General features: G+C 44.0%; 1 protein-coding gene across 4 annotated transcripts in view; it reads right to left on the bottom strand.

The window, feature by feature from the left end:
• Window positions 1-26,575, bottom strand: part of LOC102376386 (protein spinster homolog 2) — a 166,564-nt gene that overhangs the window by 30,384 nt on the left and 109,605 nt on the right. For all 4 annotated transcript variants that reach the window (XR_003095361.1, XM_025210622.1, XM_025210620.1 and 1 more), the window contains exons 4-10: window positions 24,998-25,149; window positions 22,826-22,892; window positions 19,088-19,230; window positions 17,478-17,630; window positions 15,601-15,790; window positions 10,516-10,581; window positions 3,392-3,490 (exon numbers count right to left, since the gene is read on the bottom strand). Coding sequence is in view for 3 of the 4 variants with exons in the window: in XM_025210622.1 (XP_025066407.1) it covers window positions 3,392-3,490; window positions 10,516-10,581; window positions 15,601-15,790; window positions 17,478-17,630; window positions 19,088-19,230; window positions 22,826-22,892; window positions 24,998-25,149 (870 nt within the window). In the remaining variant the exon portion in view is untranslated. The remainder of the gene's footprint in view (window positions 1-3,391; window positions 3,491-10,515; window positions 10,582-15,600; window positions 15,791-17,477; window positions 17,631-19,087; window positions 19,231-22,825; window positions 22,893-24,997; window positions 25,150-26,575) is intronic.

The following is a 26,575-nucleotide window of genomic DNA, read 5'->3' as shown; positions in this document are numbered from 1 at the left end:
AGGTAAACATGAGGGACAGCAGCACAAGGGCAGCGAGGACAACTTCTGTCAGTGAATGAAATTTCCCTTGCAGATGAAAGGCAGGAGGGAGCCTGGCGCAGATGCCTGTTTGCTGTCCCCGGCAGGGCTGGAAGCAGACACGAGGATGGAGGAGGAAAGCATTGGTTGTGCTCAGAGGGGAAGCGAATGCAGAGTGCAGAGTGCCAAGAGCATAGCCCAGAAAGCTGTCTGTCTGCATGAGCTTCCTGAATCAAAGGACCCTGCCAGAGTGCTGGGGAAAGCTGCCTTTCATGTCTGGCAATGCTGTAAACCCCAGCCACAAAGATAGACACATCCTCACACACACCAACCTAGAGGCACTTCTAAAGCCTCCCCATAGCCCATAGCCAGAGATCCGGTTCAGAATAGAGGGAGCTTGTGGAAATATGTAGCTGTGCTCTATTACCCAAGTTGACAGTGGACCGCACTCTGGTCTTGGTTACAGTCACTGAACCTTCTTGGGCTTGCAACATGGTCCAGAGATCACAGCACGAGAACAGGGGGTTAGGACAACTGAGCTTTATACCAGGCACTGGCTTGCAGTGGGATTTTAGGTGAGTCTCTTAGCAAACCTTTGTTCCAGTTGTCCCATCTACAAAACGGATAATAAAGTGCCTGGCAAGGGTGGGGAAGTGCAAAAGTTCTTGAATGCAAAGCACTGCAGTTGTCAAAAGCCTCGCCACCCATCTTGGGAGTGCAACAGACCCTATTTCACCAAGCAGGATTGATACAAATTCCACAAGCGACTGCTTGGCAAATATGGAGTCAATTGCTGAGGTGCAGGCACCAGCTCACCCAATGAACGACCGCAATGGCGCTTTCCATGTTTTATGAATGAGCTGCCAGTACCAATTTACCATAATTGATCCTCAATGCTAGGTAGGTAGTAAAACCATCTTACGAAAATTACAGCCACCACCTTAATCAAATGAATTTGCATAGCATCTTCATAAGACAGTCTCAGTGCCTTTTACCAGGATAAAACTGCATTCATGTTATCAATATTTAAAGAGCTAGGGAAAACAGCTACACACACAGGTCTCTTCCCACTCACTTTTTAAATGCAGAAACACACTGGGCAGTTTGGTTGGCAACACGAAATTGCCTGAGCCTAGAGCAAGATTACAAATGCCCCAGTCCGCATTGCCACAAAGTCTGGAATAAAGACAGATTAAGTCAACCTCCAGTTCTTACCCAAGCAGATGACTTGGGCTCCCAATGACCAAAAAAATAAATTAAAAAAAAAAATAAAAAAAATCAGCAGGCCTTAGTGTGAAGTGCTTTCTGTACATCACAATAAAGGCTTTAAAATCGAGATGCAGACAAGGTTCTTTGGGTAAAACTGATCAGCTTCACCCAAAGAACCTTGTCTGCCTAAGTCCTTAGAGTCTGACACAGCTACAACCTACACCCCTTAAAATCCATATGTTTTATAGGAGCTGATACAGATGGGGATAACTTGTAGAGACAGTCAAGCGCCTGCAATTGTGTGAGTAATTGAATTCACCCAGGGAGCCATTCAAGAAAGCATCCCAACTGTTAACACCCAGAAATCAGCAGCATAAGCAGCTGCAATCTGTGGGGGCTTCTGAACTTCTCAAAAGCCTCCGTGAGCAAAAGGAGCTTCCTCTGGGATGTATCTTGTTAATTGCTAAAAGAAAGAAGATCCTGGAGACTGCATCGTACACCCCAGGTTGATGATGGAAGGAGCTCTGTGGTTACCATATTCTTTGTTTGACCACATCCAACAGAGTGATGTCCTAAAGCACCAATTCTTGTAAGAGCCAAAGGGAACTGGACACTCAACCTCTGTTGGAAGTTAACAAGAGATTGGTGTTTAATGCTCAGAGGCTCCCTTGAAAATCTCATCCCTTAACCAAGTCACTCTCCCCTGCCCCACCTCCAGGCCTACATACCTCTCCGACAGGGATTTTTATCATGCCTAGGGCTTCATCCTATAGCCCTTACTCAGGCAGATAAATCATACAGTGAGACCTGCAGTACTTAAAAGTATAAATTGCTGGCCTGCAAATTCAGCAGTGAAATCAAATGTTCACTCTTTCATTTGAAACAATATTAGCTCTTCTGTATTTTGAAACATCCCCAGATGACCTTTCCGCCATCATGCCACAGGGAATACGAGTCAGCCAAGCCAAACCAGAAGAAGCTACAAAATACAGGATACTGGCACCTCCCAAGATATGAGAGTTTCCTAGCCTGGTATCTATTAAAACCTATCTTCAACAAGACAGGATCATAGAAAGCCCAGTATAGCAGTGAGCTTGGCAGACCTTCATCCCATACTACCCTGGTATCTTTATGCAGTTTGCAGGTCAAACAGTCCATGGATTCTATAGGATTTGGCACACTGGCTTAGGAAACCAAAGATCTTTCTATCACACCAAACAGTCCCAGAGCAACTTTTTTAAAGATGAATTTCATTCCATCTAAGCTTTTTTTCACTTCACTATTACTTCCTTTTTTGCAACATAAAGCAAAGGAGAAAAACATTTAATCAGTGAGGCTTGGGAGCCATAATTGCGTATGCACACATCCTGACATGCAATACGACAAAACATAGGTCCAAGTCTGCATTTCAGCCCTTCCCTCCTATAATTGCCACCAATATGTTAGCCTCATTGGCTTCTTTATTACACTCGGTCTCTACCATCTACGCCTTTTCCCATGAAGCCTGCCAGGCACGAAACAGCCTCTCCCAATTCCTGTTTTGCCAAGACACTATCCTTTCACCATTCAAAGCTCCCCTAAAATCTCTTCTACTGCAATGCCCACAAGATTTGAGTTAATCATAAATTTAGTAAGATCACACATATTCATACTCCTAAGTTCTTCCCACCTCTCAGTTCCTCACTGCACTGAGCTTCCCCTGAGAGAATGACTCGTAAGGCAAAGAATTGTACTTTTTGTGTCTTACAGAGTACCAGAGAACTGTTGGTGGTATAAATGTAAATCCTTCACATAAATGTGTATTGTATCATTCACTTGCCTCGAGGTGATGAAAGATGCAGCTATGAGCTAGGTGGAGCAAAAATTATTATTTTTTTAAATAGAAACCACAGAGGTAAGTAAGATGGGAACATCCAAAATACTCTATATGCCTCCAGGGTGCTCAGCTGGAAGCAGAGGCCTATGAGTTATGTCTGTCAGATGATGGGCCAAATTACTGTACATTACTGTTAATCGTCAGGAACTTACAGTATTGATAACCACAGGGTTCCTGCTCCGTGGATAAAGGCAGGGCTTCGTTTTCCAGATTGGAAAACACCTTTTACAAACCCTCAATTAATAAAGGCATCCTCCCCTCCCCTCAAGCATCATGGTGTGCACTTACAAATCCGATCAGGTAGGGGCTGCCAGCGTCTCCCAGAAGGTGCGAGGTGAAGCTCTGCAAGGCCACTGCGGTTGCACGGCGTGTTGGAATGACCACGTACTGTAAGGAAGGAGGCAAACAAATACAGGTGGAAAGTCAAACAGAGAACCTGCCTAGCTGCCCCGAGTGGCTGGGCAGCTCCCAGCTCCAGCTCTAAGCTGGGCTCTCTTGTCATCAGAGACTGGGAAAGTGACCCCACGGCTTTCAGCAGCAGAGGCAACTGCACTCCAGCTCTGCATAGGCTGCAATCACGTGGGCAGCTCCGGAGCTTTGCTATCATCACCAGGTTTCTCGTTGCAGATGCTTAGAGAAAGGAGGGTCCTGCTCCCTCTTTTGGTAATATTTTATGCAGGACTGGGCCTTACAAATGGGCTCAGCATGCAGCCCTTGCAGACTCCCCAGATTCTACCTTCTCCATTAGCTCCCCTCCTCCAGCACATTAGCTCTCCCTTTCACCCACTGCAACCCACATTTTTAGATGGCCGGTGTTTGCTTTACAGGACATCAAGCACAACAAGGGCCACTGTACTAACAACAAAGACATTTGTCAGGTTCTATCTTTTGTTGGCATGACTATGAAGGGCACCACCTCCTCAGGTCTGAGGTCTGCCTCCGATTTTTTTGTCTGCTTATACTAACCACAGTTAATGGTGATGCACTGGAGAAATCATCATTGTGCCATCTGCTCCTACGGCCCCATGACGTCAGGTCAAGCAAAATCAACCTGAGTCAGCAGGAGAACAGGAATGAATATTATTTCCCTGTTAAGGGATCACTGGAAATGGAGCACTGGCCAATGAGGTGAAGCCTAGGTTGTGGTCTGAGATTTATCCTGGAACGATAAATTTAAGGGCAGAATGGACAACTGCCTACTGATATGTCATGCACAAAGCCTGCCAAAGAATCGCACCCAAGTATTTCTATATCCAGCCCAGAGATTCTGGCTCAGCATCTTACAGCAAGCGAGTGAGTCTGGATGGAGCAGTTATGAGTGATGAAGGATCTACCATGTCCCTAAATCCTCAAATGCCTCACTTTAACTTGTAGCCATTGAAGGTAGCTCTGTCTGGAGTAAAGAGTTATCTATATACCAAAAAAATCACATTTCAACCTCTCTGACAAAATAAAGAGGCTGAACTTCTTTAGTCTCTCATTAAAGATATGCTTTTCTAGACCTCAGCTCACTCTTGTATCTTCCTTCTGAACCCTTTTGGGTTTATTACCCAACAATGGAGTTCTGCTAGGGATGAATGGGACTTTGCTGATTCTATTTACCCTGAGCTAATTGCTCCAGAGTAACGCATGTCTCTTGGAGAAGGAATGTAAGGCAACATTTTAATGTCATATCATTTCCTCCTACGGGAGGAGAGGTATAGTTACCATCTCCCTGAAGTGGAAAGAGAGGATCATGCGAGTGGAAAAAACCTTGAAAGAATCCACAATGCGAAAGACCCCATGGGAAAAGGTCACCTTGAGGGATTACTGATTTCAAACACAGTGGTTCAGAGGGTTTAGGAACAGCAGGTAAAAGAATAGGACTTAGCTGCCTCTGAAAATTGGAATGCCCTGTTGTTCTACAGGGAGGTAAAGAAATGCACAGAGACTGTCCACAGGACACACAGAAAATCCAGAGTGGAACTAGCAGTGGAAACCAGATATTGCAGGAACTAGAGGTGGAAACCAGATATGGCAGCTGCTATTGCTAGCCCATGATACAGGTACAAGGGCACTGGGCAGCCCCCAGGTGAATTCCAGTCCAACATCTCCCCCAGCCAAGCCTGCATGGGAGCATGTGGAAATGCTCTAAGTGCGACTGCTTGAGAATGATGTCTTTGAGGACATACAGGAAGACTTTACCCTCCAGCAGTCGTATCTGGATGGACCCGAGGAAAAGTTAGTTTATGTTAACAGTTTTCTTGTCATAAGCTGCAGGTGGCGTCAGAGCTGGAAGGGAAACCCAGACTCCTGACTCTCAGACCTTTCCATAAGGTTCTCCTTTTCCAGCAAAAGGACAAGGGCAAATACAAATGTATAGGCCTAAAATGAAAGCTTGCTTTTGAAAAATGAGTACCAGTAAATTAGTGTCACTGGGGGAAAACTGTGTCCTGAACATTAATTATTCTTTAAAAAAAATGCAGTTTTGCAAATAGCAATACAAATTTCCAGTAAGACTTTAGCCTGCCCTGACTAATTAAATTATGGATGGCCAAAACCAGACTGCCTTTATAATGCCAAATACATTTATATGTCTAGTTTGAAGACCTAGCAAAAAAAATATAATGCAGCCACCAAAGGAAACATTAAACTTTTTCATCTACTTTACATAATATTGGGAGGGGGAAAATGTTGTTCCTACTTAAAGGGTATTTTATTTTGACAGAGAGGATATAGCTGGTAGTAAACATTAGCTACTATTCTAGGGAGGATAGCAGTAAATTACAGATCTGAACAGCATTTTGATACTAAAATAGAGCCAAATTCAAACCATACACAGGCTGGTTACAACATCCCCACAGAAACCGGAATCCGAGGGGAAGAGTGTGGGATTGTCCTGGCTTGTCTCTCCAATTCCAGGTTGGGAGGCACACATCACACAGGATGTGCGGGGAGGCTGACAAAGCAGCTCTGGTGAGCCTCACCTCTTTAAATAGAGGTTTGGAAAGGCCATGGTTTTATTACGGACGTTCCATTCTCCTAGCGAAGATGTAAGAACTGCTCTTCCCAGACAATGTGTTCCCCTAGCTCAGTTTAATGTTAAGCATATCGTATCTACGGACAAATGCCCTTCCTCAGTTAAAAGGTCACTCCAAAACTCTGAATTGTAGGTGCTAGTGTTCTCTTTTAACTCTGAAAGCAAGCCCATTGTTTTAAACTTTAAAGCCTTGCTGCTGATTTGATGCTCGCACTGGGACAGATAAGAAGCTCCAGAATACTACATGTTGAATTAGTTCAGTATCAGAGGAAAGCAAGAGCCAGCACTGATCTGGCTGTTGAGAGTGTTATGGAGCTGTTAACTGTCCAAAATTTCTTGGAACTATCATTCGAAAGGAAGGAAAAGGCTTGATCCAAAAGCCCATTACAATCAGCGGTAGTTTCTTCCCTTGACTTCAGGGCGCTTTGGAATGAACCCAAAAGACTAAGAAAAATACAATGGAAAAATAACGTCTGCTTATTTAGATTGCAAGTGAAAAGTACTGGAAACTGGCTAGACGTGGCCAGGGAACAAAACTTAAGATATTTACCCTGAGGGCTGAGAAACGCATAAATGCTGTCTTTTAGTGCAGATCCCCACCTCCCAACCAATTCCAAGAACATAAATAATGTGATTTGTAAGAAGTGGTGAAGGAGGAAGGGCAGGCAGTCCTTCCAAACAGCACTGAAGACGACTTTGGGATACACTCCAAAGCAGTGAGAATGCCTCCAGGTAGGTTCTCTATGATCAGAGCTTTGTTGGCCTTTTCCAAGATAGGTCTGTACAACTGCATATACTTATTCTACATCTTCACTTAATCTGACTCTAGGGAACCTCATCCATCACAGACCGCCTCTGCTACTAATTTGGATGGCTGAAGCAAAGCAGCTGTGATATCTATATGCATTCATACTGTATTTGTTGCAGTGATATATATCCCAGTCATCTTACACCTGTTTCAAACCTGAAGACAACAGTTGGATCTACAGCATTAATTAGAGGCTGCACTTCCCTATAGGCATCACTGGGCTGTTTTAGGAAAAAAACTGCCAAAAAAATATAGGAAGCATTTTGACAAGGTAAACATGGAGAATTGGTCTTCTCTGTAAGAGACCCATCAATTTTTGCATCTGACCTGGGGTTCAGTAGCTAACCCCTCACTTAGCCATTGACACTGGGTCTTGCACAGGAAAATTACCAAGCCAGTACCAACCTTCTCTATTCCTAAAAGCTGGCATGGGGGAGAAATGCTTTTAGGACCAGACAGTGCCGAGCGCTCCCTGGTATCACCTGTGGTTGAAAGCATGCAGCTTCTCAGTGGCAGGAAGCCACCTTTCTTCCTGCTGTCTGATGCACTGCAGTTCATTCATTACTGCTGTTACAAGGCAGTTTTAATGCTACTTTGGGGTTCAGGTGACTTTGAGACCAATTTGCAAATCTGGCAGATAAAATATGTTTCATAATTAGTATCCTCTGTAAGAAGTCCCCCCAGCGCCATCGCTCAAGCACGTGCCTTGATGGAGATTTGGAGAGTTGCACCCAGGAGAATAAGATTTATTTTGTGAAAATCTGCTCTTGGAATAAATATCAGCCTTTCAGAACCCCAGACAACAAAGCACAAACAATCCTGCAGCACAGAGGGTCTGTCATATCCAACTCATTATGGTCTGTCACAGGCCAGCTAAATCCATGAGAGCAGTAGGGCAAGCAATGCAGGGAGTGAGCCTACAAGAGACAACATTTAAATATTAAAATAATAAGCAAATGTCCCAGCATTGCCAGGGAATTTGGCACCTGAGCCTGCCCACTCTGGTGAGCCGTTCTGCAACTCAGAGGATTGAACCCTTAGGCAGTCATGAGATCTGTAAAATCCTTTCCAAAAGCCCTAACTGTTGGCCTAATTCTACCACTGAAGTTGGAGAGAAATTCCCATGGACTTCAGTGGGAGCAGAGTTAGACCAATGCTGAGAGCTTCTGGAAAACATCTTTTTTCTTTGAGCCTCAGTTTCCCTTCTTTTTATGTATAACATTTATGTGCATTAGAAGGATGTTGTGAAGCTTCAGTTCTTAATGTCTGTAAAATGTTCTGAGAGTCTCAGTCTGAAGGTGCTACAGGCCTGCCAAGTGTTCATCCTTTTACGTCAATAAATGTATTGCAAGTTAATTCCTCCTGATTACCATTTAAAGTGCATCCTGGCTGGAACATTAACACACCTCTCTGCTGGATAGGACTATTATGAAGCTGTCTGAAAAAAAATCTGTTATAATCCTAGCTCTCACCTAATGTCTGACTACACATCCTCTCTAACCCCATGTGTAATGTAAATGCACTTCTGGCCAACAATTTATGTGCTTGCATTGATCGAATAGATGTTTACATTTATTTGTATAGTGTTTTTACAGACTTGCTCATGCTGATAACGTATTAAGCAGGGCCACTACTGTATATTACAGTCAGACCATTTGTCTAGATACATAAGTGAAAGTCTGGTTAAAAAGTCGATGCCAATGATTAAAAATCCATTTTTGGTATGATTTTGTGCCCTCTCATGCACCTCATTTAGTTTCTGCTTTATTTTTAAATTGGAACTTAGAAAGCATTTCTAACTCATTCTTTGGGTTTTTTCACTAGTAGAAGTGACAGCAGCATCCCTGCAAAACCAAACTGAACATATAATCCCAAGCACATGAGGAATCTGCAGACACTATAAAACCTTAAAAAGAGTCAAAGGATCTTACAAAACCCATTGAGAGCAATGTGAAAATCCCAAGTGATCAAGATGGAAGCAGGATCAGGTCCTTTATTTTCCAATTTCACCCAGCATTTAGGGAAAGGATGACGTGCTCAAGACTAGAATTCATTCTGCTTATCTGCTATAGATGTCTCGGGTGACCTTGACCAAGTCACTTGGGGCATAGCTATACTGCAGTCACTGCTATGACTACAGCCACAGTAAACTTGCCTGACATAGCTTTAAACCTGCCAGCTCAGGCTCCAGTAGCAGCAAAGAACTTAGCATTGGATACAGATACCTGAGCAGCAACTCAGCCCGTGCAGTGTTTCATGCTGCTACAGCTGCCCTGACAGCTAACTTAAAGCAACGTCTAAATAAGCAGCAGCAACTGCAGAAAAGACATCGCTCAGATTTCTCCGAGTCTCGGTTCCCTCTCTGCAAAAGTGGAAATCGGCACTTCCCGTGCCTCACAGGGATGTTGGCAGGATACATTCATCACAGATTTCGAGATTCTCATGCATGACAGTTAGGAATACCATAGAAGTACCTTAGGTAGACAGACGTGTGCTTAAGTATTCAGCAGAGAATGTAAGCACAAGCTGAAGGTCTTGGCTTAATCAGAGCCTTTCACCTTAGAAATACCGAGCCAGATTTTCTCCTTATTTAAGTGTGTGTAAATAAAAAAAAAACAGCTGCACAGAAGTCAAAGGGGTTTAGTACTGGTGGGAAATAAACCTAAGTGAAAGAAAAATGAGGGCTGTTCCTGGGATGGAGTGAGTTGCCTCAAGATGTAAGCATAGGACTAGGCTGTTTGCAGCTCTACACAGATTCACCATGTGACTTTCAGAGAACACTGTAATCTCTCTATGCCTCAGTTTGCCCATCTGTAAAGAGGACCTATTAATAACAGCTGTAGAGTGGTACTTGCAAGAATCAGCATCTCTGAAATGCTTGGAGATCCTCAGATGGATGGGACTACAAATGCACAAAAAGTTATACCGGGAAAACAGACCATTTCACCAGAGGAGCCAGTGGCTGAGATTAGTCTTCTGATCAGAAAGGCAGAACATGCTTTAGACAGAGAAAAAATGGAAGATCAGGAACATGATGTGAATAAACCTTGATGGCTTCCCCTTAAAACAGAGGGGTGTTAAAAAATTCTTTGGACTTTCTTTTCCTCTGTCCTTTCCCAGGGGTAGTTTCCTATTGTGCATGTGTTGAATGGCAGGTATTCTGGGGCAAAGCCAGAAGAGAGAGAAACAGTGGGCTTTGGATGTGGGAGAAAGGGAAGAAAGTGATTTCCCAGACCACAGGAAAGCCAATGGGAACTGTGGTTGTCAAAAATAAAACCTAAAGGAAGCCTATTGCTCAATGCCCGCTGAGCTCCACACACAGGATGGCTGAACAGTTCCTTTGGATTTCAGGGCACCATTTGAATTCTGCGGTTGTTCAATGTAACAACTGATGTTCAAAACAAAGATAGAGAAGGATGCTTCTCTCTTTCTCAGTGGAAAAGGCAATAGCAGGCAAGAGTTAAAGGGTAGCATTGAAAGGCTGTTGTGGACATGCATCTGTTTTCCATAGCAATTTGAAAAGCTGCTTTAACACCACCCCCCACCCCATCCCAAAGGAAAAATGCATTGTTAATATACACTCACCATCAGTATGTCTGCTGTGATAGCCCAGTTTGAAAACAGAAGAGTTTCACCGATAAAAATGCAAATCTGTCATAACAAAACACAGAAAAAAGATTTATTCACTGGCAAGCAAAGGCAGGAGAAATGAGCTGCCAGAAGCTTTTCTACCCTGTCCATAAGTCCCCAGTTAATATGCTAAACGTTAAAAAAAAAAGAGAATCTATACATTTTTATCTAACCTCTGAGGGCTCAGATTACATCTTTGTTCACAAACATGGTTTACATTCTAGAAAATTGATGAATGAAAGGCCAATGTCGTGAGTGGTAGTTTAACATAACAGATCCAAAGTGAACAGATATCTTCAGTGGATTTTACATTTAAAAATGCAGTCTCAAAAAGCCAATCAGCGAGTCAGAAAAGGTACAAAGTCCACATTAAGCTCATTACTAGTAACTAGTTGAGTCTTAACTAGCAAACTGAGGATGACTTTCCTCTAACCAACCACAGAAGAGGTATGGCAGTGGGAAGGCAAGGTTCCCTTGCCATATAGATCACTGTCCCTCCTCTCGAGGACAAATTTTGGAGTCTGTAGTAATAATTTAGGCACCGGTTCATCAGAGAACTAACCACATAATTATGTAGGCCCAGACCACTCAACAGAGCACTTCAACACTTTCTATGCAGAACTAGGGCTTTAAGCTCTATAGCCAATTCAGTCCTTGGGTCAATGGTCAAGAGACTATACCCAGATTTTCTTGCACACAAAAGAAACAAGGCAGGAATGTCTTGGGGAGAGTTCCTGCCTCTCGCACAAAGGAAGGAGCCAGTTATTTATAATTCAGCTTTGTACCATTGTTTTAACTCTACATTTGTGCAATGTTATATGTCACAATTCAATGCTGACACACAAGCATCTACCTATGTACATGTACTGCTCAGTACATGGTTTGTAGACAACACATCCTTTGGATAAGCTGATAGACTGGCTTTCTATTCAGAGAGGGAAGCAGACACATGCTAGGGTATCACAAAAAAAAAGCTCATTTTGTTTTGTCCAACCACTTGGCTTTTGATATGGCACCTAAAACACTACATTCAGTGCTAAGAGATGGACCGACCACTACGGAGGCTGAAGCCAACAATATATTTCTAAATTCAGTTCATCTGTGTTCTCTTAGGTCTGGTGCAAATTCATCTTCTAACTGCCTCAATTCTTTCGACGCACAAACACAGTCTTCATTGCCTTAGATGCAGTCCAAAACTGTAAATATTGCAAGGTGCACCTGGCTTTGGAGTGATACTTTGGAAGTGTACTGTTTTGCACTGCCCCTTGAGTTGTGCTGGTCTCCAGGAAGGAAGGAAAGGTTTGGCAACATGCCCAGTGGAACCACAGTGCTCATCTGCCTTGTTCATGATGTACACACATTTTTTTGGTGGGAGGGAGTTGGGGGACACGGAGAAAGGGGTATATTGTGTTCTGGTTCTGAGGTGACCATGGCATGTGTTTTGATTGTACAATGGTTTAGGTTCCCTGAATTTCTCTGACTAGCTGGTCACTGCCGGGAACAGCTTGCCTTATTTAGCAAGTCTTAGCAGGCATGGATGGAAAGCTTCCTTCATTTGTTTCTAAAATCAGCTTTATCTACTCCCCCACTCCCCACCAGCTTTGTGACTGATCCCACTTCCTCTATTACGGTGTCTGGGCCAGTTCCCGTAGCACAGTTGATGAGCTATGAATTCTCAAGTCTACCGCTGGTTCCTACAGCGTGCTCATCTCTTCTGCCATAGAGTTCCTGGATGCTTCTCCACTCTGTGCCCATGGGTAGGCCTAATATGCAACTGTATCACATGTAGGCATGTCAGCGCTAGCTCGGACACCAACAACTATAAAGATGTGACACGTCATTTTAGGGTCCCAGATGGGCTTGCTGAACCTGCCCTGAAGCCTGTGCTGCCCCGGCTTTATTATGGTTGATATTGGAGCTTGCCAGCACACCACCACTGGAGTGCAGACATAGCCTGTATCCAGATAGATATTGACATAGACATATATCTTTATTTTTTTTATTTTGAGATGGGGGTCAGACTCGATGATCTATTGAGGTCCCTTCCAGCCCTAACATCGATGAATCTATATACACACACACACACACACACATCTTTATCTATATATGGTATGCGTCACTGTTTATCAGGGCAGATCTGGGGGGTGCAGAGGTGTAGTAACACCTCCCTTCAACTGTGCAGCATATGTGCAGCAAGCTCTTTTTTTGCTCACTAGTTTATCAGCACAGGCTCTGGCCACAGCCCCTGCTTTCACATGGCCCCAGAGCTTGCACAGCAAGGCACTTTAAAATGCTGGGTTGCAGAAAGCCAGGCTGAACACATGGTTTTTAGACATCCTCGAGGATGGAGACCATGGGATGGGAGAGAGGCTCTCCAGTCCTGGGGCCCCCAGGGTCCTGGTACTTCTAAAAACCATGTAGGCAGCTGGGGAGTCCCAGGCCGGTCCTGGAGGAGCCCAACCAGCAATCAGCTGATTGTTGGACTCAGCCCCAGACAGCTCGGGATCTCAAACCAGACTGCAACTGTCTGGGTCTGAGGCCAACGATTAGACAGCTGATTGTTGGACTCAGCCCCAGACAGCTTGGGATCTCAAACCAGACTGCAAATGTCTGGGTCTGAGGCCAACGATTAGCAGATTGTCAGATTCACACCGGATAGCCCCAGGTCTTGAACCTAGTAAGGGCTAGGGATGGCCCTGGGTCTGGGACAGAGCTGCCACCTGCTGCATCTGCAAGACTGGGCTGCAACTTGCTCACAGTCACACAGAGATGCTGTGCCAATTATGGACAGAACTCCCATTTCCTAGCTACCAAATCAGTGCTTTAGCTATAAGACAATCTCTAATCTTTTATCACTGCTCTACAAGCGCTAAGACTGAAGTGAGATGGAGCTGTAACATCCAGGGCAATGGGGTAGGCAGCATTAACTGTTAACACCTACCTGAAGAAACACAACAGCAATACAAGCAATGCTGCATCCTTTACTTTTGTTCCATACACAGATATGACTTCGGCAACTTTGCTCAGTGACCAGCTAACATATTCACTCTTTATAGGTTTGTAAAATTAACTGGTTTTAGAATGTTTTAATAATTCCATCCATCCTTGTATAGACATGTGGCAATGTACAAAAAGGCTACACAGAAATATGATTAAAAGTAGCACTCTCAAGAGATTAAACAACTAGGAAATTATTAAAATGGGATCAATGAATGCATAATATTTGATCAACCTTTGTTAGAAATGTTTGGAGAAAAATCTTTGAAGATTGGAAAGGGAAGTTTTTTGCATGAAAAGAGGAGAATCAACACACAACAACACAGTCAATTTAATCTCTCCCCCCTGCTTCAGGTATGGGAGATAGGAAAAATGGGTCTGTGTGCATTAAGGAATTAAAATTAGGGGCAGGTAGAGGGAGGTGTCAGAAATCATCATTTAGAGCCAGCTAAAAATAAAAAAAGGTGAATGCTTTTCCATTCCAGAACATGCTCTTCCAAGCACCCTGGCATGGTCATTTTTCTGTTGCTCAATGCAGCAAAGATTGTTCCCATGAATTGCATTTCTTTCTGATTCTTTTTTAAGTGGCTGCTGTGAATTTTTTATTTTTAAACTTTCTTCTCTAAGCATATAAAGAGTGACAGCAGCCCCAGCACGCACAAATCAAGGCCAGTTACCTCTAGTGCTAAGGGATCTATGTGGACTAGAAATGGCTATTTTGCATCTTTGCCCGTTTCACTTAAAACAGAGTCCTGAATCACTGCATTGACCTGCTATGGGCAGGAGAAGCAAAATGCTGGGATTCTCTGAGATGAGGACTCCCAAATGGCCCTACTCCTGTCCTCCCACACTGCTCTCCGAAGCACACCATCTTTGCCCTGTATAAGAAAGCACAGAGTTGAGCATTCAGTAGAGCTAGGATTGGGCTGATTGGAATTGAATTTTGATTTTCTGGTGTAAAATGTGAGATCCAGACCTGGGACTGGATTGCAAAGGGGAGTCTCTTGTAAGCCAGCCTAGGCACTGCTGGGCTGGAAAAAAAAGCCCAATCTAGTTGGGGATGATCCTGCTTCGAGCAGGGGGTTGGACTAGATGTCCTCGTGAGGTCCCTTCCAACCCTAATTTTCTATGATTCTATGATCGTGGAGAATGAAAATACAAGGGAAAGGCAAAATTTTAAATTTTTTCAGGTTCCCATATGAAATGTATCTGGTCATACTCTTTCTGCATTCACCATATAATCAAATACTTTTCACTATGGTTCACCCAACTACTCCACTGGTTCACCCAACCAAGATTCCCCAGTGGTGGCGTTATCATGCATTCTGTCAAAAGTTTTCTTGTGCTCTTCTCTCTGTTGATCTGTACCATCTATTGTCTCTTTTTGTAAATTTAGATTATAGGCTTTCTGGAGAAAAGACCATCTTTTTCATGTTTGTACAGCACAAAATGCGAGGGTTTGGTCATTGACAGGGGTTCCTGACTACTATGGTAATACAATTAATAATACATTGTATTCACACTGTAATGATTCCCAGTAATCCAGAAAGTGGTTCAGTTATGCGAGTTAATAGTATAGTAATTACAAGCAACAAAATGTGTGCCAGAGTGTAATTGTACTGTAACTACCATGTGCCATACTGCAATTACAGCCCTCCTATGATAAAGGGAGATCTCATATTTGCCTACATCAAAATGCTGGACAAGGACATTAGCCCCTTAAGTGGTCAAAACTAAACAAAGAGGGGGACGTACGACTTTATGTCCACGATAAACTTAAGCCCCAGAATCTCACGTAGTCTGACTTGGTGAGTTTCTAATGGGGAAGGGGAGCACTGGGAAAAGCAGTCTTGTCTCTCAATGTGTTTACAGAATGGCAACGAGAAAAGATAGCATCAAAAAGAGAGGCAAGCACAAGACCAGTGTCACAGTCCCAGACTGTGCAAGGATGAACACTGCTTCCTTCCTAGAAGGTTTGGTGTCAGGCTGGACCTGCAAGATGGTCCCTGCCCATTCACAGTTTTCACTGTGGACCATACTTACATAGGCTCCCACAATACTGCTCTTAGCAGCGACGAAGATCAGACAGATGAAGATGGCCGAACCCAGCATGCCCACAGCACAGACGAGAGGATCAGCTCGTTGTGTTTTTAAGCGGCACCATTTGGTTGCACCAGCCCCTGTGATCACACCCAGAAAGCCTGTGAAGCATGTGATTGCTCCAAAGATCAAACTATTAAAAACAAAACATTGAGAGTTAGCTGTAGAGTTTTGCACTAAAATGGAAACATTTTACAAACAAACAGAGAAACCCCAGAGGAACTCAGCTCTGAAAAGAGTGCCAGAGCTTTGAATCATGTACTGCATGGGCAATGCCCACAGGGTCCAAACCTCGTATTCCTCCTCTACCGTCACGTTTCATCACAGCTCTCACTCTCCTCCATTACCCAGTGTGCACACATCAAGGGTAGTAAAACCTACTAGCTCATCAAAGGTCTCCAGGGGGACCACCCTTAAATAATTTAATGCAAAGTTAGGGAAGCAGGAACCTCAGGTCATTAAAACTGCATGGCAGTTTGCAAGAAAATGAGGAGTAGTAACTAGACCTGGTTCAAATTATTCAAATAAAACATTTTTGACTTTACATTATTGAAGGGGACCTGAAACACGATTAGGTTTTCATTGAAAAACTGATCAAATTCTCAGTGGATGCAAAGGATTTGGGAAAGATAAAAAGGAGTTGACACACATGAGAAACAAAACCATGCTTTCATCAAAACCTTTTGCAAGGAAACAAAATCCTTTCTTGGTCAGTGTTTGTGTTAGGCTAGAAGTGGACTATCTTTCCTACCCATTTCCCACTGCAGCTATCCACTTCCGCAGCATTCTTCCCAAATACCATGTTTTGCTTCAGGAGAGGCAGCACGTTATTGGTAACTGAAAGATAATTACATCTACAGAATGCTTAGGGATTTACTAACACGCTTCAGCATTAAGCTCGTACAGGATACGGCACAGAGGTTTATTCAGCTTGTTACCCACAGACCTCCCCCTCATCTCTTCCATGTCCCCAGGTCAGCACTACAGGAATATTAAAGATGAAGATGGGAACAATTTTTAGATGAAGAACTTTCAAATAAAGGAACAACAGGAAAGTCAATTTCCAATGTTTCGTAGTAAGTCTGAGGTCTCTCCCACCCATAAAGATCATGTAGTGCAGTGACTACTGATGCAACCAACTATTCTTTTTTTGTAACCCATTAATGGAAGATGTTGCACAGGGCAAAACCCTAACTTCCTGCCAGCCCCCGGGGAGAGGAACTAACTGGAGACCTGAACTTTGGCCTCCCCATGCCAAATGGCAGGCTCCTCATGCTAGCCCATCCTCCTGCAGCCTTTGTAAACAGCATCCCTACTGCAACCATCTCCCACTCAATCTTAGAGCAAGAGCCAACATGGTGCTTCTGACATCACAGCAGGTCACATGCCATTCAAAGATCTGAAAGTGCTTTTCTCAGTGTGAATCAATCAAAACTCTCTTGTGAAAGTAGTGTGACTGACATCTTACAGGTTGGGAAGCCAATACAGAGAACCCTTGATCCTGCTCAACACCATGCTAGGGATCAGTGGCAGGGACAGTAAAGCATTCAGACCTCTTGTTTCCCTGTCCTGTGCCTCTGCTGCAAAGCCACCTCTTCTTCCTCAACCTTCCTGGTTGCCTATTCTGGCCTCACAACAGGTTCATGCTGAAAGGGATATGAATCCTGAACTTAAACTCCAGTGATTCCATGTTGCAGAGGGCCAGGAGAAGTTACAGGAATCCTTGTAACTGTGTGTCACTCTCTTACATCATGATCCCTGGGGTTTTCACATTTCCCCGAGTAAGACAGCCACTCTCCAAAACAGCAGATGAGCCTCACCTGTCCTTGGTGCTACAGGGCTGGGAACTGCAGGTCTCCACTGTCTTCTGCACCACCTGTGCTCTGTGAAGGTAGAGGGGGATCCACATGCCCAGCGCCCCTGTGGCGAAGGAGACGGCCGAGGTGGCCAGTGACGAGAACACATAGCTGCGGCTGGGGAGATGGAAGAGGCAAAGCCAAGAGGAGATTTAGCTTCACAGCTGCTTTAGTTTTGCAGAGACCCTGAAGGAGCAAGAGCCACAGGTGCCTCAGGAATACTTAAAACAGCAGCACTTCAACCCAAACCCCTTACACCAGTACCCCTAGAGCTAGGTGAGGCTTGTTAGCCTAGCCACTGAAGTGAGCTTTGACAACACACAACAGTGCTTCCTGGGAAAGGCTGCATCGTCCTCTAGAGAAGGTGGGCTCTTGTGGCACACTTCTTGCAGGCTCCCAGAGGATCAGTAGCTGGGAGGTCACCTGCCTGCAGCAACCACTGTGCTGTGGTTTTTTCTGTGCCACATAAAATGCTGCTTTGTCACTCTGGTTAAAGCATTGCCCCTAGTCTACAAGGCCTAGTTCTCTTCTCTGCAGGCACTTCCCTCTGTACAAAGCAGGTGTAAAATCCCATCAGGCTCCAGGCTGGTCTTGGTTAGCACTTGCTTTGCATGGGTCCAGTGACAACAGACTGCAGAGCAATAGAGAATCAGGCCCAGGGTGCACTCCTAATTCCTCATGTTGTAGCAATTTCTAGCTTGGAGGCACCATTTTATAGTTTCAAAGCACTACATGACCACTAAATTGGAGGCTTTCAGCATACACTCAGCACTTAGGCATCAGGACACCAACTGCTCAAATGCCACTCTCTCTGCTATAATGCTATCTGCTTTCTGGCTCAGAGCACCAGGTTTCCCACCTGAGCATCCCAGCTCTGAATGGTAGAGGATCACTGATGACCAGGTACCCAAAAATATGATACACAACAAAGACAGCTGTAAATAAATTGCTAGCCCTTGTAATACTGTCCTAGCAGAGGCTGACAGCACTAGCCAACAAGGGCACATATACTCATATTCAGCCCTGAAAAGTAAGTTAGCAAATGCAACTCCCTAAACAGCTGAAAGCATGCGCCTTTGGTTCGTGCACTTCTGTCAACTATGAGGAGATTCTGAGAGGATATGCAGTCACCTGCAACTGTGGGAATGTGTGGACACCTGCAAAAGCGTATGCATCCCCTCAGTGCTTGTGGGCATTTATAGATTTTTCTCTGCAAAATTCCCTTTGGTCTTTAATGTAATTCCACTTTGGGAAAGGGGTTCTTCTCCTGGTGCCCAACAGGGAATATAAAGGGTATGAGCATCTGAAAGCTGGTAACAGAGTTTGCTGAAGGCCCACTCTCAAGTTTCCACACCTGCACTCAGCCTTGCTGGGAACTTCCTATGGATCCTAAAGCAAAATTTTGGATCTGAATCTTAGAAAGCTTTGATCCAAAATTGGGGTCAAAACCCTGTAAGTAGGATCCTTATCTAGTGAACAGACAACTGTGATTTCCTTTCCCAGGCCTTCTGCAGCTCCTCAGATCCCACCACTGGGTAATCATACAGGGCAGGGAGGTGAAGCATGTCTCTTACTTTCTGAACAATGCCTTCATATCTCTTAGCCACGAGGTCCTAGCCTTCAGCTGTCCCCCCAGCTGTTCAACGTTGCCTCTTTTAGCAGCAGGTACCAATATTAAGATGAGCGTCCCTGTGATCATACCCAGCAGTGGAGATACCTGGAAGAAAGGATCTGGGCATTAGCACAGGATGGCAGCAGCAGTTGCCTTGACTAGTCAATAAGAAACAGATTGCATTAGTTTCGCTTCAGTGACCAGATTCAGCGGTCAGAGCCTCTACATACACTGCAGCATCTGCTCCGCTCCTTGCTTTCTCTGTTATTCCCTAGGCTGTCCTAGCTCACTCCCGTTACCCCCAGCCATAGGGATGCTGTCATGAAAGTGGTAAATTTCTGTGGGACAGCTGCTATATTCAGTTTTTTTCTTAACACAATTCTGCAGCGACACAGTGCTTGGGTAACTAACTCCCAGCAGGGCTTGATTTCCAGAAGAATTTAGAGATGGTCTAGGGACAAAGAGCCAGGAAAGTAAAAAGGTTTCCAGATGCTGGGGGACTCCTTGTCCCCCACCACAATCCTAGTGTCGCATGCATTCACAGCAGCCTCATCCTTCCTGCATGGGTGCCTCACCTATCCCTTTTTTCCTCTAGCAGCTGCTTGCTGAAGCTGTGGTGCAGCAAGATGCATGTGATATTCAAGCGGAAAAGCGGAGAAAGCAGATAAGAATACTGAAGCACACCGCGGCCCGGCCTCTCAATTCCCACTCCACTAATCTGACCACTCAACAAGGCTGCATTTCCCAAAGGATCCTCTAGTGCTTTCCAAGCCACAAACACAGATCCCATTGTTGCCACCGATGTTCAGTCATCGCTAGGGTGAAGCAGTGCTGCTAATCAAAGCATTTTCAAAAAAAGGCCAGTACCACCTCTTCTATATGTGAAACACCCACATAAAAACTCTGGACCAACCAAAACAATCACAGGCATCAGCCCGAGGACTCGCACCTCATAGCATCTGATTTACACCCACAGTGCAAAATTACATGTCCCAGAGATGGAGGTCCCACACGTTTTTTCCCTGGAGGAAAGGCCCCAAACATTTCAAGACAGGAAAGTATCTCTTTCATTAAAAACCATAGGAGAAAATAAAGGATTCAGAAGCTGAATCACACTTCTAACTCTAAACTGAAGTGCCTTGGGACCTTTCATGAATATTACTTTTCAAGACCTTTGTTTGTTTGGATCTGAAGAGTCCAGCTCTTCCAGAAGCACAGCATCCCCTCCTGCTCTGCCGGCACATTTAAATTATTATTGGCTGTAGAATGATGAGCGGCATCTATTGAAGAACCACCAAACAAATTCTAGGTGTTCTCTGTAGGGTTTCCCAACTAGGCACAGACTAACCCTGGCCTCCTTCAGCTCAGCAGATCCAACGAGATCAGAAGAGTGATACAGTGGTATCGTTACTGGTGCTCTTCTGAGTTGCATCTCAGAATATTTTAACCTAACTCGTTCCTTACCATAGCAGTGGTCAAAGCACTGGTAGTACCTTGGTCTCTCTTGCTCTTTGGGCATTTTACACGTGCTCCGGGAGGCTGGGGGGGTGGGGGAATGTCCCGGAGTGTCACACGTATCAACGTCCCTGCACTGAAAAATGGCAGTGGGGGGTGCTTTAACAAAAGCTCAAATGAGCTTTAAAGTGACCCCGCTGCTATTTTTCAGCGCAGGGATGCTGATACACATGACACTGGAGTCTGCTGGAGCGCGCCAACAGACTTGATTAATTATGTAATTACAGACGCCGCTCTAGCAGATTCAATTAATCGACTCTGCTCCAACGCGTCGGAGCAGCCTCAATGTACGTGTATAGGTGCCCCCTATGTGCGGCTAACTGAATGGTTTCTTTTCACTGGGTGCTCAGAGGCGATGGTGCCAGAGATGGCTAGGAGAGGATGAACTTATGGACCCCTTCTGGATAAATGACTGCCTGCAAAATACATGGGACTGGATTCAGCGGCCCAGAAGGTCCCCCTTTCCTTTGGAGTAAGCAACTGCATCACACTACTAGGTTAGGACAGACTAACTTCTCCTTATGATTTCCATATGCTTTGCTTGGGCAGGTGATCAAAAGAGGGCCATGTGTTGCAATGTTTGCATCTAAGACGAGAGCCCCATTGGAGGGGCAAATCCCCAGGCAGCCTAGGCCAAGAAGAGCTGTGGCCTTGACAGCTTTTTCAGTAAAAGAGCAGAGACCTCATTGAAGGGAAGGAAGCAAAGGGTAACTTCCTGCACCCAGTGACACTGGCAAACCACTGGGGTACTGTTGGCTTCCGTGCAGAGGGCTGGCCCAGATCTCAGTGAAGTGTGTTCGGCAGAGTGGGGTGCTTTGGTGTTGATTATGCTTTGAGCTGGCCCCTGCTCAAGCCAATTTCAACTTTAAAGCATCTCTGCCGTTAGATAAGGAAGCCAATTTTTTAGGCTGAGGCTTCAGACCATTAAACTTAATTCTTTGCATTAAGCATTTATGGTTGGAATCTGTTCCTCGCTCTCCCAACTGCTGACGGATAGTTCGTGGTGACTTTATTGGCTTTGCTTCCTGGTCACAGTCAGGGAAGAGCTGGTATCATAAAAAGGACGATTTATTTGAGGCAGGGAATCTGCATATTTCAACACCTGTGGTTATAAATGGTGTTGGCTCAAGCTCCAAGGAATGAATTGCCTTCATGAATGCCAGCACCCGAGAAAACCTCTTGCTCAGCCTCATACTGGCCTGACTGTCAAAGGTCAGAAAGCAGTTTTCCGGGGCCACTTCCTGACAACTCTTTCAAGACATCTTTTTGTGTGAGTGCATGTTTTTAATGTATGTAGCACATTATCTTGCCAACACATTTATCGAGGTCCCAAGAGGTTAAAATAGAAGGAAATAGAGTATCTCAGGGCAGAAAAACATACGGAAACTGAAACAAAGTGTTTTTTCCTCAAAGCAGGAAGCCATTCCTGCAGAGTTTCTTGATAGCAGGGGACTGAAAGGCTGTGGAATTGATTTAAGGTCACCGCCTCCTCTTCCCCACCCCATTAAGAAACCACCCTTGACTGATAATTAAATGATTAGAAGTCTGTTGCTCCCAGAGTGGGAAACAAACATAAAAAGCCAATAGCCTCCACCTTTTTTTGGGTCCCAGTGGCTTCATGATTTTCACCTTCCATGTGCTGAATATCCATAAAAATATTTTTAATCTTCTCTTTGTCTAGAAGTCCTGTTCTCCCTTTAGCTATGACATGTTAAGTTTGGATCCTGAGTAGGTATTGTTATACTACATTGCATAAGAGACAGGGTTCCACCAAGTTTCACTACCATCCTCTTACGAAATGGGACAAAGACTGCAAACAGAGACAGACAGATACCTGGCTATTAGTGCTTTCGAGACGTTTCCAAAATCTAAAGTTCTGCTGGGGGAAAAGACTGGAATTTCACCCCAAAAAAGGAAAATAGTGTTCATTTAGGAAAATTTTGGTGAACCAAATCACCAAAATATCAAATTTTGAATTGGTTTGACTACTTGCACAGCTGGAAGTTCTGAGGAAGAAAACTGTGACTGTCAGGCACTACTCAGGTACATCAGTACACATGAGGCACCCCTCATCAGGAGGGGTTTGTGTGTATGTGCGCATGTACATGCATGTGCGTGTCAATGTGCACATTAATTTACTAGGGATATTTGCGCCAGTTTACTGACCCTTGAGACAACTGCTTACCCGCAATGCCCAGTGCCAGTCTCCTGCTACCTGCTTCACACTTGATCCAGTGATGTATCCTAAACCACTGCAAAGTAACAGAGAAAAGAGTAGGTTTTAATAGAATATCTTAAGTGCAGCTGTTTTCAAAGAAACTAAAATCCAGAAGAGACAGAGTCACAGTCAATTGTTGGTTCTATGAAGTTTCCCTTTTCCTGTTGGGTGAAAAATGAGCAGCACTAGAAGCAGAAAAGATGCATAATGTGTTAACTGTTAATAGCACAATTGGTTCCAATAAATATAGATTTGGTGGAAGTTCAGATGCTGATCTCCAGGCTTTTCCCTTTATAAGAGGCTGAAACAGCCTCAGGATCCAAAATCTGTCTCACTCAAGCTCCCACACTCTGCCTATCCCTGCCCTAATGTGAATTTTGGACCCAGGACTGGAATTAATAAAAAAAAATGCCTTCCAACTTGATACTGCGTCTAAACATTTATGTACTGACTGTCCATTTCATAGAAGGCAGCCCCAAATACCCATCAAGAGACACCATAACCTCATATGACAAGGCTTAAAGAAAACATGCAAAGTCCGAATGAGAAAACACTATCAACCCACTGAGAGGTCAGAGGACCAAGCAGATTTTTTGCTTGGTGACGCTGAATAATGTCCAGGAAATAAATGGCAGTTCTAGTTGAGTGTTGGAGTTTTTTTTGAAAATGCAGCACTCAGCATGGAGCCTGCCTGGGTTAAAGCTGCAAGGGATACTACAGGGGGATTGGAACTTGTGAGACACCTTTATTATACAGCCTGTACAGCCACATAGATACCTGAGCAGTACTCAGTAAGATTCCAGTACTGACCATTTGCAAAAATAGGTCCCCAAACCAAACCACTGAGTCCAAGTCTGCTGGCCTTTGGGTTAATTAAGACCCAGAGCCAGACTGAAGAACTTGAGTCCATTCCTAGCTGCATGCCATTACTAAGCACATTTGTCTTCAGGAGGAATTGATACGTTGCCAACCATCACTCAGCTGAATTCATTACACAAACACTCATTGTCCCAGGGCCATTTAGGAAACAGCTATTTCCATCGAGTTATGGACTTGGCCATTTCTTTTTCCTGAAGAGCAAAGGAATGCTTTTAAGCTTTGTCTTCAAGTTAACTGCCTTGATCACTAATCAGTGTGTTACCACCCCAAATCAGATGGTTTTTTTACTACACTGATGGGGTTCACTGCTGTCCAGGTTTTCCCTTCTGGAAATGAACTCACTGAGTTACTTCTCCACAGGAAGCCATCTACCTCTGGAATGTGGATGCAAATTGTATGAGCTCACCCTGTCTGCCACCTCACAATGCAGGGTCAGGCACTGTAGAAAAACACAGAATCCCTCATGTCCCAACAATCAGATACTGCACTGGGCTGATAAGGGAACTCAAATGAAAGAAAGTGCCAGAGGAAATAATTACTATAAGACAGAATATGGCTGTTACATTCATCAGGAATCTATGGGCTTGGCTTTCCTCCATGTCTCTGTGTAAGGTTCAGCGTAAACGTTCATTAGAGCATTCAGCCTTCTCTGTACTAAACTTTTAAATATATAGTTCCCCCAGTTGCAGGTCCAAGATTAGAAGCACTAAAATAGTATGACCACTACTGTTTTAGTTACCATGGTGTCTAGAGTTGCTCAGAGCCACATTTCATAGTTTCATATAGGTTGAAATATGAAAGGCAACTAAGTAGGCTCTGAGAAAGCAGAAACTTATAAAGTATGTATGTATGTTCAATCTTGCACTTGCACACCTTTGAAAATTTATCTCCCAGTATTAAAAATGATCCTCTAGAGTTGACAGGAATTTGGCAGGATTCAGCTAGGCCCATACAACAAATGGGCAAGAAGCATCAACAGTTAAGAGAATCGGCATACCATTAGTCTTATTAATTGTACAATCAATACCGTCGCTATTCCAAAACTGCACTTTGCTAATAATATCTAATACTTCATACTTATTCCCTAAAAGGGCCTTAACACTGCACATGAGTTTATGGCAGAACTGGGAACAAAACCTAATTCTTCTGGTTAACTGGCTCCTCCTCTACTCACTAATCTGCAGCCTTCACTATATAAAGAAAGCCAATCAAAACAAGTCAGCCATGTAGGATCAGTCAGAACTGTATTGGGTTGGTTACCTGCCCAGAGGGATCGCAAAGTAGAAGACGGACAGCATGAGGGTCCTGGTGTTTTTGGTAAAAAGGTCTCCTATGATGGTGGGAGCGATGGTGGAATAACTGGCTTCACCAATGCCAACCAAACCTCGTGAGAGAACAAGGAGCCAGAAGTACTAAGAGAAGAAGAAAAAAAAAAAGATTAATAAATGACCCTGATCTTCAAGCCTTTGAAGTGGTTGATAATGAAACAGTCCAGCAAGAAAAACGTATCCCCATGTGAGCAGAATGTAACACTTGCCCCTCTTTTCCCCTCGGCCTGCTGCCATTGGTTTTCCAGTGATGTGTTTGTAGTGATTTATCCATATGAAAAGCAATAAATCCTTCTCCTAATGTGCATCTCAGAAGATGGTCACAGATCCTTCTGTGTTTTTCACTAGCAAAAATATTTTGGCAGCCACTTTGGGTAAAAAATGGGAAACAAGAGAGTCTCATTTCATTCTCAGGGTGAGCTTCAACCTCATGCAATTAGTGGCTAACTAGAAAGGCAGAGTTGAGTAGAGTTGAGCTATAACAATCTTTATATTCAGAAGTTTTAAATGATAAGCATAACTCCTCTTTATCAGAGTTCCCACAGCACAGTGAGTGACAAGTTAACATTGAAGAGCCCATCAAGTTGCACCAAAGTTACAGAAGAACTAATTTCCCAAAGATTCAAGCAGAATTAAGCTAACCAGCATTTTCCTAGATCAGAATTTCTGTATTTTAGAGGTGCTTCTAATTCAGACAATGGACGGGCTTAGCAGCAGGTTTGGCGATAACAGGCTGAGGATCAGGTGTGTGGGGATGCACAGGGGAAGGACTTTCAAAAGCATTAACCACTATTTGAACTCTGCTCTCACTGCAGACAGTGCAAGCCACAGCAGTCAGGGGAGAAGGCCTCATCTGATGCTGAACACTTCCAAAGAATTTCACCTTAGTAATTCAGGTAAAATGCAAACACTGATGAAGTAGTAAAACTCAAGCTCGCTGGTAAAGTTGGAAAATGGCCCCAGGAACATTGGCCAGCTCAGAAAGCAGCCACTGTGGCTGCTTATTAGAGACAAAAATGAGGCATTCACTAACAGCCACTGCCATTGCACATCATACACCAGTGTAAAGTTGGGTACTGATATCACTCAGGGAAAAAAGAGCAATCTCCAGGTGCTGGAAGTGAGCAAAGATCCAATGTGCCAGAATATATGTTGGAACAGGGGCAGCAAATTCAAATCTAGTAAATCCAATATGCAGGATAAAAGGAAGAAAAAAAGAGAAAAAGGATTTATGTAATTATCCAATTGAGAGAACTTTTTTCCTGGGTTGTGGTCACACTCATTTTGACATTTATTCTTAAACTCTTAGGGCCCGATTTTCAAGTCATCCTCTCTCTCTGCACTTACAGTTTCCTAGGTGTCACTGTTTGAAGGCATTGTTCACACCACTTTCATATTTATCTGAAGCACTAGCACAACTGAGCAGTTAGACAGCAAAACAACATAAGTTGGCCTAGAAATAACTTGCAGGTTCAGAAATAATTTATTAATCATTTAATTAACTGCAGCA

This window comes from Alligator sinensis, unplaced genomic scaffold (assembly GCF_000455745.1).
Source record: "Alligator sinensis unplaced genomic scaffold, ASM45574v1 scaffold419_1, whole genome shotgun sequence".
In the NCBI taxonomy this organism is placed as follows: domain Eukaryota; kingdom Metazoa; phylum Chordata; order Crocodylia; family Alligatoridae; genus Alligator; species Alligator sinensis.
This window is presented reverse-complemented; position numbering and strand designations above follow the sequence as displayed.